At 42.3% G+C, this 19,533-nt stretch overlaps 1 protein-coding gene across 1 annotated transcript in view; it reads right to left on the reverse strand.

The window, feature by feature from the left end:
• The window catches only part of LOC104526116 (vascular endothelial growth factor receptor 2), a gene marked incomplete at its 5' end in the record, with an annotated part of 29,105 nt that extends 10,039 nt beyond the window's left edge, over positions 1-19,066 (reverse strand). Inside the window, 21 exon segments of the mRNA XM_029085316.1 lie at positions 8-86; positions 1,787-1,875; positions 3,103-3,216; positions 5,021-5,125; positions 5,392-5,527; positions 5,928-6,034; positions 7,707-7,838; positions 7,991-8,137; positions 9,059-9,403; positions 10,169-10,277; positions 10,849-10,969; positions 12,072-12,119; positions 12,121-12,226; positions 13,061-13,224; positions 13,318-13,429; positions 14,809-14,977; positions 15,171-15,310; positions 16,535-16,703; positions 16,989-17,113; positions 18,248-18,444; positions 18,955-19,066. Coding sequence (XP_028941149.1) covers positions 8-86; positions 1,787-1,875; positions 3,103-3,216; positions 5,021-5,125; positions 5,392-5,527; positions 5,928-6,034; positions 7,707-7,838; positions 7,991-8,137; positions 9,059-9,403; positions 10,169-10,277; positions 10,849-10,969; positions 12,072-12,119; positions 12,121-12,226; positions 13,061-13,224; positions 13,318-13,429; positions 14,809-14,977; positions 15,171-15,310; positions 16,535-16,703; positions 16,989-17,113; positions 18,248-18,444; positions 18,955-19,066 — 2,826 coding nt within the window.
• Between the last annotated feature and the right edge of the window lie 467 nt (positions 19,067-19,533).

The following is a 19,533-nucleotide window of genomic DNA, read 5'->3' on the forward strand; positions in this document are numbered from 1 at the left end:
GTGATGCTGTCCAACCGTTGCTTTAGGTCTGTGGAGACATCACCAACGTAGTTCTCCTTCCCCTGCCGAAACCTGGCACTTTTGGTCTAGAAATGTGAGGGGAGGGCGGGAGAAATCAGAAGCAGAAAGCATGCCAAGAAGCTTCCCTGGGAGAGGCAACAAGGCTCCCCATGGTCTGTGCCAGGGCACCACTGAAGGCAGGGATGGCAGCCCAGTGCTGGCATGCTCAGCTCCAAGCCAGCGGTGGTTGGGGCACCAGGATGGCGGAGTGACAGCGCCAGCAAACTCCAACCCATGGCCATGCAGGGTTAACAGCTTGAGCACCCTCTGTCACTCCACAGCACGGCTTTAGCCTGCTCCCACATGCTCCCAGCCACCCCCCAGTAACATCTCCACATGTTGGAGAATAAAGCACACTGCCAAGCTGGCCCTCTCAGCCCTCTGGTGCCCACCACTTGTGAAGCATGTGTGGATGCTGCTGACCCCCCTCTCATAGGCTCAAGCCTCTCCGTACTGCGACAGCTTTACGTCCCGCTTCTGCAAAGGCCCTTCTGTTAAATCTCTACCTTGGCCAAAACCCTAGTAGTCCTCAAAATCTGATTTATTTCCTTCTTCCCCTAAGCCACCAAATGCCTCCAGGGAGGATGCCAGCCCCCCAGGCTTCCTCCACCACCTTTCCATTTTCTCCTGTTTCAGTTTGGTGCCCTTGGCAGGGCTGTTTTTTTCCATTGCTGATTCCCATTCCCACTGCTTGTGTAAGCAAAGGTCAGCACCCTGTCTCTTCCTTCAAGGCCTCTCAGATATTTGTTTATCCTTTTTACCTCACAAGAGGATGCAGCAAGTTGCCTTTGCCAATACAAAATAGTAAACAATGACTCCAAGGATAAAGAAAAATAACCCCCTGGAGAACTGACAAGCAGCTTGAAGAAGCTCTAATTTAAACACGGCAGCTGCAGGAAGACTCAGGTCTACCAGTGTGGCAGAGCACAGCCCAGGGACCTCCCTCTCTGCTCTGGGTGAAAAGGGGTAGAGTCCTGAGCGTGATGCTCAGCCCTGGGTACATGCAGCCATGCTCTTCAACCAGCACTCTGACCCTGGGAGGGTATGGATCCTCCCAACACTCTCCAGAAATCAGATCCCTCTCAGAAGTGTCCAGAAATGAGTTTGAAAACAACAGCCTCCATCTTCCTCCTCCTTTCAAACCAAGGTGTAAAGACAGGGTGCTGTGATGGACCTCCCCTTTGCAAAGGACTTGGGAGGTGAAATGCTGAACGTAAACTCATGAAATACATCAATTATACAAAATTATTAACAGCAAAAAAAAAAAAAGTATAGCCTGGTTCAGCAACAAGCCAAGGGGATAGTGGAACAGATAATCATGGGATAGAAGATACCTATGGATATCAACGGATATATACACAAAGCAGGGAGTGCAGTTATTTAAGGTGGTCTGGAGCTTAACTAAGAAAGGAAAAAATTCAGGCTGATAATCAGAAAAAACTTCCTGACAGATACGGCCAAGTGTAGAATAATCTGCCAAGGGAAATAGTGGAAGCCCAGTTCCTTTGCACATTTTAAGCTAACAATAACAAAACAGCTACATTGCAGGGGCCAGGGGAAAGACTAGATGACCTCTGATGTCTTTGCCGTCTCTCATTCCCATGAGAAGTACCAGATATTCAGCATCCCCAAGGATTGACACTTCAGCCTGCATTAGGAGCAGAAGCATTGTGTGTGGAAAAAACCCACCAAGTCAAACATTATACTGTTAACCTTGACTCCTTACCTTGTATGGGACAAATTCACTCCTCTTGCTCCGTAGGTAAGCAGACAGATTTCCGAACTTGCAATATTCCACAATCACCATGAGTGGGCCTGTACAACACGAAAAGCAATTCCTTAGAAAGACTATTTTTATCTCACCTATTTCACAGCATAATTTGTGGCTAGAAATACATACATTTCAAAAAGCATTCTACTACCCAGAGGTGTTTAAAAATACTAGTAATTTTAAAAAAAAATCAAAGCAGGGAAATTATTCCTTTACTGCTATATAAGGAAGGAATAGAAAGCACATACTTTTGGAAATCACACGCCTGATTTCATATATGAAAATGTGTAGTGTTGTGCTTATACTTAAAATGCCGTAACTGCCTATGTTAATTGACGTTGTAATGATGCAACATACACATCTGAATGAACTTCAGTGCAATTAAGCATTCATCTGCCATAAAGTACACACAAGATTATCCATGCATTTTTGTGCAGGCAGTTTAAGTCCTAAGAACTTAAAACAGGAAACTTCACTTGAGACATAGATGCCTTAATGTACAGTCCAAATGTGGCATTTCATGCTCAAATTGCTTCATATAGGCATACGCTACAATGATAAATTTCCATCCTAGTTTCCAGATACTGGCCATCTCTATTTTATTATGGAATAAACAAGGAAAGAAATATTTATGGCTTATGTTTCCCTCAACTACTGCACTTCTGTCATGGAACTTTACAAATTAAATTCTGATCCCACAGTAAGCAAACAAGTCAGCTTGCCTGAAAAATTATTACTGAGTTACTTTACACTGAATTTCTTCCAAATTAGCATGCAGTGCTGGATTTGGTAAACAAAACATCTGTCCCCGATTATAAAGTAAAATAGGTTCATCCACCCACAGCTGGACTCCAAATTGCAGTCTCCCCTCCTACACACACACAGAGGCACCCACAGCCCATCCAAAGCCAGGGAGGGAAGTCACAGCTTGCAGCTGCACTGTAGCTGGTGATAAGAATAAGATCAACTTGTTAAATCTGGTAGTAAACTCAGATCCAAAGTCTGTTACACATGGGGTGTCCACTATAAACATGGATCTGAAGTATAGAAAATCAAAATAACAGAACAACTAAGCTGGATATAGAACTTAGGGATCCTGAGCCCTTATTCCACCTCTGGATCTGCTCACTCTTAATAGATTTCTTTTAAAAAAAACCAAAAGAAGACTATTTCTTCCAACCTTTAATTTTGAAACTCAGTTTTCTATGCAGCAGAAATGTCAGAAATAGAGTTGTCATTAGCACCTTCCCACCCACTGAGCAGTTACTCACCTCCTGGCTTTGTGCAGGCTCCAAGTAAATTGACAACGTTGAGGTGATGGCCAATATGAATGAGGATCTTCAGCTCTGACATAAGTGCTCTGTGCTCACTATGGGTTGCACCCTCTGCAGAGGTAAAACAACACAGATCAGGAGCATCACAGACAGAAAGGTTTTCTCTTCCTCTGTGTTCTCTTCTGTCATTTGTCCAGCCTATCTAGTGAGAAGTCTTGGTTGGTAGGCTGGGTCAGCTGTGCTGCAGGCACATGCATGACAGGGTTGGTTTTGCTCTGCTTTTAAATATTTTCCAAAGTTTGCCAAGGGCAGTATATCAGAACAGGGACACAAACAATCCAGATCAGCAAACATCTTTTTTCCTACAGACCTTTTGAGCAGTTGGTACTCTGCCACTTGACCCTCCTAGCCAAGAAGAGCTAGAAACACTGTCCCATAGCTGTTGCTGGGGTCTATGCTAAGTGTCCAATGGATCCATGGATTGGTGGAAATAGGGCTAGGGACAAACATGACTGATCCTGCAGCCTCACCAAAAGCCTGGAGACATGGCTGTGTCCTCATCCCGTGGGGATAGAAAGGGAAGAGGAAAGAGCTGAAGCAGTGAGGACAGAGAGGCAGAGGACGCAGCTCTCTGCAGGCTGCCTGAGCACTGGGAAGCTGGAGGGACAGGGCTTTCTAATTTTTATTGTCATTACTGCACGCTCATCCCATTGCAGAGTCTGCAACAGGTCTTGCCTGCGCTTGCAACTGCTTACACTGTACTAACAGAAATCACCTGGCTTTACCTCCCTTCCTCCAGTATAGCACAGGGTGGGAAACAGCACCCGGATGCTGGCAGCCCCATTTTGCTGCCCCAGCTATGTCCTCTTCAGGAACAACGTGTCTGGGAATTACAGCTTTCAACTTTTCTGTGGTGAATGCAAGACACTATCATATGTTTAAAGTGAGGAGAAAGCTGTTCAAAACTATGACTCATTTTGGACTGTGCCTAAGATGTTGGCAGAGACTTGCAGAAAGCTCCCTACCAGGCTGCATAAGGGAAAAATGGACACATGCAAATTGCTTGCAGGAGCAAGTTTATATTCTGAACCAGAGTAGACCTATAAAGCAATGGCTAAGAAACCACAGTCGCATTGAATCATAGAATCATAGAATAGATTGGGTTGGAAAAGACCTCCAAGATCATCAAGTCCAACCCCTGATCCAACTCCAATTACTATATCATGGCACTAAGGGCCACGTCCAATCTCTTTTTAAAAACCTCCAGGGATGGTGAATCCACCACCTCTCTGGGCAGGCCGTTCCAGTGCCTGATTACCCTTTCTGTAAAGAATTTCTTCCTAACATCTAACCTAAACCTCCCCTGGCAGAGCTTGAGCCCATGCCCCCTTGTCCTATTGTTGGTTGCCTGGGAGAAGAGACCAACCCCCACCTGGCTATAACCTCCCTTCAGGTAGTTGAAGAGAGTGATGAGGTCACCTCTAAGCCTTCTCTTCTCCAGACTAAACAACCCCAGCTCCCTCAGCCTCTCCTCATAGGACTTGTGCTCAAGTCCCTTCACCAGCCTCGTTGCTCTTCTCTGGACCCGCTCCAGCACCTCAATGTCCTTCCTGAACTGAGGGGCCCAGAGCTGAACACAGTACTCAAGGTGTGGCCTCACTAACACAGAGTACAGGGGAAGGATCACTTCCCTGCTCCTGCTGGCCACACTGTTCTTGATGCAGGCTCCAGTTAGCGATGAGGGAAAGGCATGTACTTTCCCTAATTATTGCTTCATGACACCAACTGTTAAGCTAAACTTGTATACACTATTGGTACAAACATTTTGATTTTTTTTTTTCTGTCTACTGGTTATAATATGGGCAATTATCCCTATATGGTGTATTCAAGGTGAAGTTTTAGTCATCATTTTTACCTTTAAGCATTTTGACTGCCACTGTTTTGCAGGTAGCAGTTTTGTCAATCCCAAACGCATCTGCTTCTATGACCTGGCCAAACGCTCCACGTCCAAGAGGTTTACCTTGAAGTGAGAAGATGAACAGACTGATTTATTTTCTTTGCACAGTGGGCAAATATGCAGAACAAACAGCAACTCTAAACCGAGTTTATGTATCAGAAATTAACAGAGGGCTGATAATGGGGAGGATGCATTATACCCTACAGGACCACAGAGTCCACCCAAGGGTCCTTCTTCAGGGCAGCCCCATGGCAAGCTAGGACCTGAAACACCCCCTGGCACAGGGCTGACTGCAGTGTCACTAAATGGCTCATGCAGTGGAGATGTACCTAGCTTTAGTCGGTCTCTAGGAAACTCCCACTTGCTGGCATCATATGGGAGCCGTTCACAGTGCTCATCTATAGGGACTTCATCAGGATCCATGATTATTGACAAGTAGCCAGTCTTCATGTCCCCTCCGTTGGCCTGGAAAAGGGTATTAGTTGTAGTTGCACAGATTTTTTGCTGGTGATGTGAAGGTAAATTGCCATTTTCTCACTCTGTAGTGTTTCACTAGTTCCCAGAAATGCCAGGCTCCCATTGCCCTACACCATGTCATCATGAGTGTGATCATCATTAATTACTTGCACTTTTTTTTCTAATAAACAAAACCAGCTGAAACATTTTTTCTCTTGCAAGGGCCTGTTCAATTAAAAACAAATTTCTGTGTCCCCAGTTCCAGGCAAGAATGTTATGGCATGGAGAGAAAAAATGTGTCTGTTGATTTAAGAACAATGGAAAGAAACAACACAAAGGGCCCCAAGTCAGCTCTCATTTGTCATGCAAGACCAGCGTTGATAGGACAGTATGAGAATTTTTTCATTACCCGCTTAACGGTCCGAAGGATGATTACAAGAAGCAACCAGAAGAACATGGCAATCACTGCAGTGCCAACGAGGATAATGAGCTCCAGATTTGTTTTCTCTTCAGCGCCTGGGAAGAAATAATTGAATATCTGAGTGATACTTGGAAGCGTATTGGTTTTGTTCATTCATTAAAGTAGAGAATGGAGGTCCTTGTTCTGAAGGTTTGTTTTAAAAGTGCAATATTGAGCAAGGAAACAAAAGCAAAACAAAACAAAAACCTTGGGTTTTTACATTGGAATATTATGCTTAGTTTCATGCTGGTTTACACACTACGCAATTTCTTAGCACCAGCTTTGTTCCAAGGACAGTATCTGGGCCTTTGGCAAATACAAAAAAGTAAAATCTCACATTTTTAAAAAGAAATAACTTTTTTAGAATACTCAAAATGAATTACTCTTTCTCCAGAAACCGAAAAAAACCCCATCATACAGTAAAGTGCTGTGAGAACAACTCAGAGAACAATCCTTCTCTTGTCTCTCTACATGCTTCGGCTGAGGCATGAAAAAATATGGTTCTACAAGAACACATGGAAATGAAGTCTTATTTACAACATCTCTTTTCCAGTAAAATCATTTCCAGCAGATACCACTTAAACATCTATTAATGCAGAGCAGCAGCTCTCTCCTTCAGCTCCTGTTCACCACATCATGCTCCTGTATTTCATTCTTTGCACCATTTAGATTTTCCTACACAGCAGCACACTCCACTGCATGATCCTAGTGAGATGCACCATAAATTTCTTGGAGTGAAACAGTATGTCCTACACAGATTTCCAACTTTTACAGACGTGCCCCAGCCATATTTACCACATCAGCTGAAATCTACATTCATGTCAGCTGCAGATAATTTCCACTCCATGTAAACATATTGCCCAACATCTGAACATCCTAATGGGACATATAAGAATAACAGGATACTGCTTTAATTACCTTAACAGAACAGATGGGACAATAACCCTGACTTATAAGACAGAGGTTTGTGAAGGATTCAGTGACTATATTTTGCAAACATACTAATATCAAAGGCAAGGAACTTTTAGTTTGAGTCTTCTCATTGCAACTCTTGGTGGAAAGTCCACCATAGTTCCAGCTACTCAGACTGCAGACTAACTTCTTGTTAGGATTTATTGTTTATCATTGTGAATTGCATTTCTGTGTGCCACAATAGGACCGAAACAAGTGAGAGACGTGTCTCACAAATGCTGTTTTCAGAGCTTGCTGGACTAAGGCTGGAGACCCTTAACCCAAAACCACTACTTGCTCCTACCACTGAAATGGGACAGCAATCACAACAGACTGCACAAAGTCTTCACGCTCTTTTTCTTAGATGCTGTGACAGCAATGACGTGGTTTAAAAAGTCACAACTGTTAAAAACCTTAGTATGACAATTACATTACCAAGACAATAGAGATGCCCCAGGATATCTGCAGGTTTAGGTAGGCTCTATTGTATAGGTTTGCATGTAAAATAGACTGGCAGTTTTCTTTGTAACCACAAGTAAGACAGATTCAGCTTTTGCTGAAAAGCACTAAACAGCATTGTGGAGAAGAAAGTGTCAGCCCCAGCAGCTGGGATTACAATGGCTGTGAGAGCACCCAATTTGAGCTTGATAGGAATGGTCAGGACTTTCCACAAATCTCATGGTGTATTTTCAGATCTCCAATCAGGATAGCCAGTAGATTTTCCTTTTAGTGATTTTAAAGATTTCATGCACAATCTGGAAAGAAGCTAACACTAACCTTCTACTGAAAAAAAAGCCACTGCTTTTCTGCATCCAAGAACATTGCAGGCGAGGCAGGTATATAGCCCTTCATCTTCTTTCCTCACTCGACGTATAGTTAGTGTTTTGTTTCCATCTTTCAAAACAATACCTGGAAAAAATAATGATTCTTAGTTCTGCTATTTTTATGCCACTTTGTGTTAAAAATTCAGAACAAAACTTTTCATGGTGAAAATCAGCAGTGAGTCCCAGGAGAGAAAGCCCTGAAGTGATAGAATATTCATAAGAAAGGAGCAGCCTCACCTGAATCTTCAATAAGGGTTTCATTATTTTTAAACCACATGATGTTTGGAGGAGGAATGCCATTCGCTGTGCATGACACTTCTATGGTTTCACCAATGTTTGTTGTTTGATTTTCCAGATTTCCTATAAGTGTGGGTGCCATGGGCTCTGTTGATTTGAAAATACAGCAAAATTACTGACCATTAAAGAAAACATCAATTTTTGCCGTAATAGCACTTGATGACACTCTACACTTTTGGTCCAGTAACAGAAGTCTCAAATCCTTTTATAACACCAACAGCCACAGTGTTCATGATAATATCAAAGTTAAATTTCCACGTGACATGAAAAGATGATAATAGCCAAGAAAGTTCTAACAGTACTGATGTAACCTGCTTTAGATAGTTTAATTTGTAACTGCTCAGGTTGTTGAGGGAATAGGGAATAGGTGAGAAATTGCTTTTCTATTTCCAGGGTCATTACAAGAAGGCTGATATTGCTGGTCCATCAAACATCCATTCAGGACAGCCCATGAACACATGTAGGTATTTTCCTGAGTCTGCCTCATCAGCCTAGACATCTAGGTCCCAAAGCAAAGTCATCACTATTCGTGTGAAAAGCTGGTTGATTATCAGCTTGCACTGCGTTCCTCTCAATACCAGTGTCACTTCATGACAGTTTTACTTTATAGACACTGCTTCAAACTCAAGTCAGTGACACAAAGCAGTAGCATTAATGCTATGAATACACACATGCATACACAGAGGGAAAAACATGTTTTTAAAGGTAAAATTGCAAAGTTTTTCAGCTAAACACATGCCATTATTTGTGTAAAAGCCAAACTCATCTCCTTGCACAGCACAGTGGCTCAGTCAGTGTTTCCTCATGGGTACTGATGAAATAGTAAGTCCCTGCTGCCCAGACAAGCCCCAGATGTGTATGCTACAACAAATGGTCTAAATCTATTTTAACAAACTGAGTGCACCATTAAGCCAACACATGCAAGGCCTGAAGATACCAAAAACTGACATTACTGCAGTTATTTTCATACAAAACCACACATTTCGGTTCATAGTAAGAGATATGTACCTTGAACAGTGAGGTGCTTCACCAGACAGTGCTGTGTTTTAGCCTTTTTGTCCTGAGCAATGCAAACATAGTCCCCTCCATCCTGCAGTGAGATGTTACGGAGGATGAGCTCTAAGGTGACATTTTCACCATTGATATTTGAAACTGTTGCATTCAGCTTCTGGAGAGCATTGAGGTTCTTGCAAACAGGCATGGGCAACCCTCCAAAGGGAGTCTGCGAAGTGTGAGCACTGAGTTTGTACCATGATAGCTTCTCAAAGGTGAATTTGTCTGCCGTGCATTGCAAGGACATGTTATCCTTCTCTGTGAGTTGATTCCGAGGCTGAAGATTAATTTCAAGACCTCCTGCAAGTTAAAAAAAAATAAAAGAAATTTCTATTAGGTTGCACATTTTGTTGCCAACATTAACTTCAAAAAGCCATTTTACAAATACAGCCTTATCTCCATCTTATCCAGTTGTAAATAAGGAAACAAAACACTGAAAAAAATCAACCAATCAATTAATTAATCAATCAATCAATCAGTCATCTAAAAGAGTACAGTCTCATTAAAAGCAATACATTGAAAATGGACCAAAGGAAGGCCTGTAATTAATACAGTTCCTCTTCCTGTAGTAACTTACAGCAACCTAAAATGATTCTTAGCATTATCTTATAGTTAATTTTTTATATTTGGATTAAAATAATATTTCATCATGTGAATATGGGAACTGATTTTCAAGAAGACAGAAGCTCTTTGCCACTGTTTTCAAAAATGGTAGTCTTAGCTTTTACAGTACATCTTTATTCATTTTGTGACACTGGCATAACTTCTCTGTAACTCTTTTAAGTGACTGCAAAAGCCCAATAGCAATCACTCTCAGGACAACAGTGCCTATTTTGCATAATTTTCATGGGACCGTCACCCTACTGATGTCAGCAGAACTAATCACTTGGCTGAAGTTAGGTGGGGACTTTAAAGGCTGCCTTAGGTAAATCTAAAACCCTAAAGGATTAAAGGATTTTATAAAGGACAGGAATCAGACAATGGTGTTGAAATGTCAATCAGTAGCAAAACAGAAAAAATATTAACATTAATTTAACATGGCTGTCCTCAATAGGATATACTTACTGGTCACATGAAAGGAGATAACCCTCTCACTTGACCCAGCTCTGTTCGTAGCCATACATCTATACAAAGCAGATACATTCGCTGCTTGAATCACGAGGGTGCTCACAGTCTGCAAAAGAACAAGTGAGCAATTTCATACTGTGTCAGTGCTGAAGTACCTGTGTGAGCCTGACCACCCCAACAGCTCTGCAAAGTGCTCTGAAAATATCTGTACAACCAAAAATCTCTCCAAAGCACAAATTCATGGCACGATGGGAGCACAGTCCCTTCCTGATGTTTACGTTTTTGTCTTTAAATGTGCAACAATCAGGCAAATGAAAACAAGAAAAAGTAGCCTGCCAGGAGGCAGAAGTTAATAAACGCTGCAGCCACAACTTTTTCTGCTCTTCAGTTTCTCCAGCTTCTCCCCATTACAGTTAATTACAGTAAAAGGTAAGCATAGAAATCTAAGTAAGTTATGTTGCTCAATGGAGACTCACTTTCAGTCAATGTCTAAATGACTTGAAAGTGTTTATCTCTGCCTATTGCCTTCAGTAGGAGCTTGCACGACTACCCATAAGTAGATACCCAAGTTTAATGACAGGTGAAAAGAGTGTCATCTCTAGTGATATATTTCCAGGCATGTGGACTGCTGAACAGGGCTAATCATCCCCAACCAACAGAAAAGAAAACCTGCTCACCTTCGTTTTCCCAGCAATAGTAACGACTCGGTGCTTAATTTCAACCTGATTCCCACCCTTTCTCTCTGAGATCACTTTCCATTTCCTGCATGCATACGGATTGGCTCCGGACCGAACTTTCCTGAGATATAGGTAGAGATATATGCATTAGATAAGACAGTTATTCACCCTTCAAGAGAGTGTTTTTGTGTTCTCTTTATAATATGAAGATATTTATCTATAAATCAGGTGCATCACCAGCCACAGCCTGCATCTGAGAGGGAAGAATATTTTTCTGGAAACATTTCTATTAAATTGCAGCCTATAAACTTCTGAGACCTTTGTGCTCTGTAAAATAAGGAACCCCCAAGCCTAAAGGTGAACTTTCTAATTAATCTGCTTGTGTCAGCTCAATCAGGATGCTTGGAGGGAAGGAGCTATTCTGGGAACAAACCTCCATTCATAAATGGATGATTCAAGTTAATTTAGTTCAAAGGAAGACAGAGAGACATAGAAATCACTGAACTCGCTACAAGAATTTCTTGAGGACAGTAGCCATTGTGTAGGAAGCAACCAGGCACCAAAGGAAGAAACTAGTGGAAATCATTTTAAAAACAACAACAGGAAAGAAGAATGCGCTGTTTTTTATTTTTTGGCTTTTTTTTTTTTTAAGAGGAAATCTGGGCTTATGGAAGACCTAGATAAGGGAAGCTTCATGAATCTCAGTCAGGCACTCTCTCTATCATTCCCCAACATCAATCAGTGCACTTCCTTCAAGATACACTTTCACACAGATAAAGAGCACCGTCACACTCAGTACTTGAGTGTAATAAAAAAAACCCCCACAACAATCCGTAATTAGCATAAACAGCAAATTTCCTCTGTTTGGGATGGAGCTTTGGACCTGCAGCCCATGGGGAGATCTGAGGGGAGAGCACACAGATAGCTGCATTTGAAACCCCGCGTAAGCCAAGATGCCCTCCAAGAAAGCATGACGGCAACATGCAGGCGCTGCCGGCTCCTCGCTGCAGGTAGCCCTTTCCTCTGATGAAAATGGTGAACTTGGCAGAGCCTGCCTGCAACAATTTGCCTATTAAGTACAACAATCTTTTCTTCATTGGCCTTTGAGTTTGCGCTTGGTACTGAGCCTGGACAAGGGATGAACTCAAAAAAACCCCAACCCAAGCCAAACATCCCTCAAGAACTACATAAGCCACAGAAGATGGCAAGGGCTTAGCACTCACTGGGGGCTGAAAGTGCACTCCTCCTCCAGCTGCCAATGCCAGAGGACGGGCGGGCGGCGGGACAGCGTAGACAGTGCAGGTGAGCGCCTGTGTCGAGCCATACTTGTAGGAGTCGACAGGGGCCAGCAGTGCATTCTCGCCAATCTGGGGGGGGACTGGAGGAGAGAGCAGCAGGTTACATCTCCCACTAATGGCTCCTGGATGGCACCATGTGCATGGGTTAGACCCACAGAGACTAGTTCATGTCATGCCTCAAGTCTGAGTGCAACGCAGAACATCTCCAAGGACAAGTTGGGAAGTGAACCTGCCCAACACCTTCAGGATCAGGCCCTCAAGAAACAATGCTTAGGATCTCCTAGAAAATCTTCCTTCATTACCCCCTGGTTCAAAATGCAACCCTCAGACTCCCACCGCCATGTCCAACCATTAAGTGCATATTACTCCCCAGTCCTGATCCCACTGCGTGTAGCCTCGCTGCCCTTTCCAAGACCTGCTGTCTTCAAAGCATGGGAGCTAGGCTGTTTCCTGGGGAGCAGAGAGGAGGAGGAGGAAGAGGAGGAGGAGGAGGATGGTTGCATAGGGCAGGGCAGAAGAGGAGGGACAGCCTGCATGGGGCAGGAAGGATGGGCGAGGTAGGACAGGGCCAGGATGGAGCGGGGTGGGGGAGGACTCCGGCAGCACAGCCAGCAAGGAGGGCAGGAAAAGAGCAGGATGCAGAGGCAAAGAAATAATATACAGAGAACAAAAAAAAAAACCCACACAAAGTATCATCACAACAACAACACCAGGAGCCTGCAGCCTGTCGACCGGCACATCCGGGAACCAAGAGAGATGGGTCACTTCTGCCCTCCTAGGGCTGAGGTGCAAGTGCTATCCCCCTGGACACCACCCTCACTTAAATCTTCATGGTTCTGGGATTAATTTAATCCTAAAAATGGTAATCCACATCCACATGTGAGAAAAAGGTACCCCTTTGTTACACCACTTACCATTCACAAGTAGGGTAAACGTGTGTCTCTTCTGCATCTTGTTGGTGGGGTTTGTAAGGACAACAGTGTAATTCCCAGCATCCTTCTCAGCTGCTTCAGCGATCACTAACGTGTAGCCAAGTTTAACTGTATGATTTGCATTGATGGCTTTTCCATTTTTATACCTGAAGAAAATATAGAGCATTTTGAATACTTTAGGGATTTACCTGGACTAAGAATAGCCCGTTTTTTCAAACACATCATGCCCTGATTCTTACCATTTCGCCTCTGGTGGCGGATATCCTTTAAACTTGACAGGAATTTTGACTGTATCACCTAGCCTTGTCTCGACCACATTCTCCATTTTCTCCAGATGAATAAAAGGACTTTCTGCAAAAAAAAAGAAAAAAAATTAACTAAATGGTCTTTGCATGTGGACAAAAGTGCAAGTGCTCTCCATTTGGGTTAGTACTTAACAGGAGATAACAAACAAGGGCCAGTGACAGGATGCCATTTGTAAGGCAGAGTTGGCTCCAAACTGGTCTCTGGAGAGATGGACCCACCATGAAAACCCAGTCCTTTCCCTCGCACAGAGGAATGGACCGGTTCCCTCACCCAGGAGCTCTGGAAAGCAGAGACAAGACAGCTCTCAGGACGATGTGTCAACTGTCAGAGCTAGTGTCAGACCTATGTATTCACACACACATATCATAAAACAGGCTCGATCTACTCATTCCACGAAATAATAATACTCAAAACCACAGTGTGATATAGTTAGATACCTTCAGCCTCTTCTAAAGCATGTATTTGAACTGTTGCAGTCACATAACACTTTGAAATTATTTACAAGTTATAAACTTGCATTCAGACTAAGACAGCAATTAGCCTTTTGACTAATATTTAGGATGGTATGGAATTAATATCTGGTGCACTCACTATAGCACATGATCTTGTTTTGGCTCCTGAAGAGAGATAGAAAGACTCCAGGAGAAAATTAAGTCTATCTTGAATCACTGTGCCACATAATAAATTTTAATGTTAAAAGAAAAAGAAGTCAATATTCTAGCCCCTGAAATCAGACCTCAGAAAAACCACTCTCCTTCAAAATATAAAACCCTTTGTCTGACTCAGTGATTAAAAATGGGCCATTCTCATGCTACCAACTTTTTTCTAGAAGTAAGCCAGTGGAGCTGCTGGGGCTGTGCCGAAGAGGGGCTTGAGAAAAGGCTGTAGGATGCAGCCTCGTACTTATCTATGCACTTAGCCAAAGTTGTTTCCTTTGCATCATTTCCCTACAGCCAAAACTCCATCTGATTCATCTATTCATAATGTAAAAGCTGAAAGTTTTATTTTCCTAGCTTCTTTCATGCCGACCCAGACTCCTGTCCTGCAGAGCCACCAGAATCTAGCCTAAATTCACCTGGAGTGAGAACAGGCAACCCTTACACGAAGTCATCTACACAAATTCACCTTTGCAGGTCCTCAAGGAGGTCAACATAGAAGAGGACCAGAGGTTTACCCCAGTTTATTTTACTGTCCACATTCCTATGGGGTTCTACAGCTTTCAGTAACGTACAGCACCCTCTAAAATTTTATTATTACCTAAGCTTGTGGTAGAAAAATAATTCTATAGTGGGTGCAAGAAAAATAATGTAGCTGCAGTTTGGTTCATTTCTGTCATTTGAATCATCACCAAGATGCCTTCTGCATCCCAGTAATCAATCCCAAATCTGAAACAACCAACAAAACTGAAGTGGAAGATGCCATACCATGGATAATGAAGTAACTGCTGTTTTTCATGTTCATACGTCCACTGGATGCTGCACAAGTATATCGACCTTTGTCACTTAAGGACACGCTGTCGATGGTAAGCGTGCTTACAAACTTCTTTACTTCTCCTGTAGTGGTTTTTAAATCCCTTATGGTGGCACGTTTTTCCTGTAATAGATAAAAGACAGAGGTGTTTGGGAATTTTATTGTTATTCCTCCTGTCACACTTTGCATACTTGTATATACTAGCAATTTCTTTGTGTATTATCATCTGCTTTGTCAATATTAAAGGGGAGAGTGACATTATACCTAAATTAAATTTCATTGTGATGTTGGCACCTTTAAGTTATTATAGATTTACCTTGATGGAAGGGTAGTCCCATTTAAAATCAATTCCTACATTCAGCTCCGTCCTTACAGTGCAATTGAGAACAAGTTTTTCTCCCACTGCCAGCTCTACTTGGTAGTGAGGGTTCATTGTCAGGTCATAAATTCGGTATCCTAGAGGAAGAAAAAGGCACACACAACACATGGGTAAGAAGAGGTTTCTTTACAGCACTCAGCACCAAATTTCCCAGGTGAATTCACCAAAACTCCCAATGAAACCCCAGGTACAGAGAGGCCCCTTGATGCCCCAGTGCAGCATGATGATTAGTGTACAAAAGAGTCTGGAGGGAAGCAATATGCCTGTCCAGGGCATTTCCCATCTGAGAGCCAAGGCAGACAGTGGTGCAGCAAGGTGCACTTGATCAGAGCCTTCCCAACGGTGGGAGCAGGCAGGAGACAGTTACCCACAGAGTTCCTCTGCCTTAGATACTTTCTTCTTACCCTTGTGAGACCTCAAACTAAAGGAGATATATCCCCCTCCCCAGCAGTAAGCAGGAACTTTATTGAGAATAACAGTCTGGCATTGGCAAAATTATCCAAAGTTTACTTTGTGCAATAAAATATTCCAAACCAGAATATTCTGAATGCAGAAATTCTGCAGAAATTCTGAATTTGCTCCAAATCAGAGGGAGGATACATTAATTTGGTGTAGAAGCAAGAGCCTGCTGCACAGAGTAAAGACTGCAGGGCCGCTATGCCTTCCAGCCAAGCAAGGCGAGACTGCCTTGGTGCCATCAGGCCACTCGAAGTGGTCACCATGTCCTCAGCTGAAAAAGAAACAGCTGCAGTTTCAGCTCAGGCTTGAGCCTCCACAGAATCATCATGTTATTTCTGGGTTTTGATGAACAACTGATAAAATGTACCAGGAGAGCAAAAACCTCTTTGAGAGTCAGGACATAGGTCTGAAGGAGACAAGACAAACTAGCTCCTAGTGCAAACTTCAGATCCCCCATTTCTTTGGTACCCCCTCAGAGCAATTCCTTTCCATCTGCTGCTGATGGATGCCTGCCTCTAGTTCCCTTCAACTATGACTTGGACCCGAATAAAGTACAGAATAGAGTGATTTTAGGAAAAAGGCTTGCCTTGTCATGAAAATTAAAAATCTGTAGCAGCCACGTAGAACACTAAAAGCAGAAGCACTTATCCCAATGATCAACCAGAAAGAACACAATACATTGCATTTAAAAGAAAAACAATATGTATCACAACATCCATTTTGCATTAGCTCCATTGTCAGTGTTGAATAACCTAGAGTCTGACCAAATGTAATGGGTTCAGTATGTTGTAGGGAGCAAAATAACATTGGCTATAGTGAAAAAAAAAACAACTTTGTCTTACCTACAACTGCGACTATGTATATCACAGACTGGTAGCTTTCATCATCTATTTTAGCTTCACAGAAGACCATGCCTGCATAGTTGATTAAATGACTGGGTATGGTGAAGCCTTTTTTATTATTCCACGAAATTGATTTACCATCAGGAACAAATATCTTTTCTGGATATTTCTGTTTGAAATATTGAAAAAATACATAGTCAGATTTCAAAAATCAAACAACTCTGAATTTTCAAGTCCAATAATTTCCATAACCACAGTGTCCCACTTTTAATATTCCAGCTCAGGCAATCTCCCTTTCATAAAAAATCCCTCGGCACTCACCTTGTAATCACAGGCTGTAAAATTCCCAAGGATGGAAAGAAGTTTATAAGAAATGTATTTATACTTCAGGCAATGTATTTAAGTCACAGTGATTCCAACTAACTCTTAAAATATTAATAAGCTTTTTCCTTACCGCGTGTAGAGATACATTGAGATTTGATACGGTTCCAAGGCATGGCACTACCACAGTTTTATTCTTAGTGATGTATACAATGCCAAGCTGATCACTAACTGAAGTCACAAATGGAGATCTGTAATCTAGAAGAATATTCATTTGGTAAATGGATATTATTTGTCACATAATTATGGAAAAGAATTTTACAATTTTGTTCTTTCCCTGTCTATTTCTTCTCATATCAGTTTTATTCTTTTCTATGTGGTAAAACACTTAAATGATGAGATTAAATAGGGGGTACATATTTTGACAGACCCTCCTCCTAGCTTTACAATATCATTATTTTCAAAACAGTTATCAGCAGCAGTGCACACTTTGGAGAATAGCTTCCTGCCACCACAGTCTTTGTGCCGACAAAAATCTGATTTACCCTAGTGTGACTTTCCTTGCATAAGCATTACAGGAAACATCAGTTAAAAGTAGTGACACGCTACACTGGTTCCCTCAATGGCAGCACCCTTTCAAAGTCAGACCAAAAAAAAAAAAAGTAAGTTGATGATCATACAAAACAAGCTAACCCACATACACAAAAACATCTCATTTTTCAAAACAGCAACTATAAGTTAACAATAAAAAGGAAACAGGGTGCATACAAAAATGACTATGAAGTCATCAGTGCAAGAAGGTAGATGCCTTAATAAATGCATTTACTTAAGCTTAGCGTGTAACTGGAGGCGTCTGTGATGCTCAGCTGACACAACTGACAGCCTGAGTTTGAAAAAAGCTCTTACAGCCTAAATAGATTTTACCATCACAGTCAACAAATTTATGGCAGTTTATTTTTTGGGGTTTGTTTTGTGGGTTTTTTTGGGGGGAGGTTGGGGGTTTGGTTTGGCTTTTTCTTTGAATGGTATCAAATGGTGCAAATTGTAAAAGGGATTGGATCTGTCATTTTTAATAAATGTACAATCTCTGCTGAGGTCAGTAATAGATGTATGAGAGATGTATGCTAAGTTCTGGGTGGAGGAGAATAGCAGATCAAGTACTGTGTATGACAGGCCAGTTCAAAATTACAGGTACAAACGTTTTTCTCTTGATGGCAATTAGCACACTGGCATGTCATTACTAACGTGAAAACAAGAAAAACAACAGTTTTGCAGGATCAAAAATTCTAGGATTAAGAAAATTTAATGTCAAAACTGTTTTGAGGTACCTGATATCCCTTTTTTCTCTTGACGCTACAAGAAGCACCATCTAAGAACTATGTAAGCCCTTACCTTGAACGTAGACATAAATGGTTGTAGCTGCCTGGTTGTCCCTGTAAAGGCACCTGTAGTCCCCTGTGTCGTTGCCGATGACTTTGAGGAGAGTAAGTGTCTTGCAGTAGGGGCCATCACTGCAGTCTGTCACGGAGATACGCTTCTCAGCGCTGCTCTGATTGCTTGGCCAGGACCATTCCAGTGGTCTTTGACCGCTGGGAAAGCAAACGTTAGATGAGCATGAACACACAATCAGCACCAGTACTGACACCAAGATGGCGAATCCCAGCCCCATGAGTCTCTACAGCTATGCAGAGTAACAGGCTCCATCCCATCACATGGAGCATCAAGCCACGCAGGATAAATTCAAGTAAATTGACCTGTTGTTAATACTTATAAGGAAGCTACTTGAGATTTATGTTCTCTTGAATCTAAGTGACACAGCACCCAGAAGGGACCATCACGAGTGTGGCTCACTGGTGGGCTCCATGAGGACCCGCTAACACTTCCTCCTCCCGGCCACCCTGTGCTCCCCCGCTCTCCCTCTACAACCCTCTAAGATCATTGCTACAGTCTGTCAGGGAAGACTGAGGCAGGGGGCACAAAGGGGGTGCAGAGAAACAGGAGCAATGATGGGAGAGAGACCGAATCACCTGTGACCCTGTACAAAAATTCACTACATAAACTACCCCCACCAAAATCGTGATAGACAGATTTGCTCTTACCTGCAAGTAATATTTAGAGTATCATTTGCAGTTATTGTGAGGACATCTTTTTGGATGCTAAGGGTTGGCTGATCCAGAGAAATAAATAAACCTGTGAAAACATGTATAAAAACTCTCAAATTAACCCAAGAAACAAAGCAAATGCTACTCAATCAGAAAAGCATTATATACAGGAATATGCAGCATGTTTTAAGTGGACACTTTCAGATCACCTACTTAACAGTGAAGGGTAAATAATGACTTTTCACACATCCCAGAAAGTTCAAAAACTCTGTCATAACAGGAAGCAAAGGCAGATGGTCAGGAGCTAGCTGCAGAGCACTACAATTCAGCCAGCCAGGGTGGAGTTCCTGTTTTCTTGCGTTGCCAACTTCAAGGTCTCACAAGAGGATGTTGGACATTGAAACGAAGTGAACCTTCATCTGATGATCTCACTCCCTCGGGAAAGGGATTACCAACTTTTCTTAGAATAAACTGAATATATGTATGTTCTTTGAGACTGCTGATCAATGAATTATGTGAAGAAATTATTTAACAATTTGTCACAAATTTGAGATCCCATGAATTTATTTTATCCCA

The sequence above is a fragment of the Antrostomus carolinensis genome, unplaced genomic scaffold (genome assembly GCF_000700745.2).
Source record: "Antrostomus carolinensis isolate BGI_N321 unplaced genomic scaffold, ASM70074v2 scaffold19906, whole genome shotgun sequence".
Lineage (NCBI taxonomy): Eukaryota > Metazoa > Chordata > Aves > Caprimulgiformes > Caprimulgidae > Antrostomus > Antrostomus carolinensis.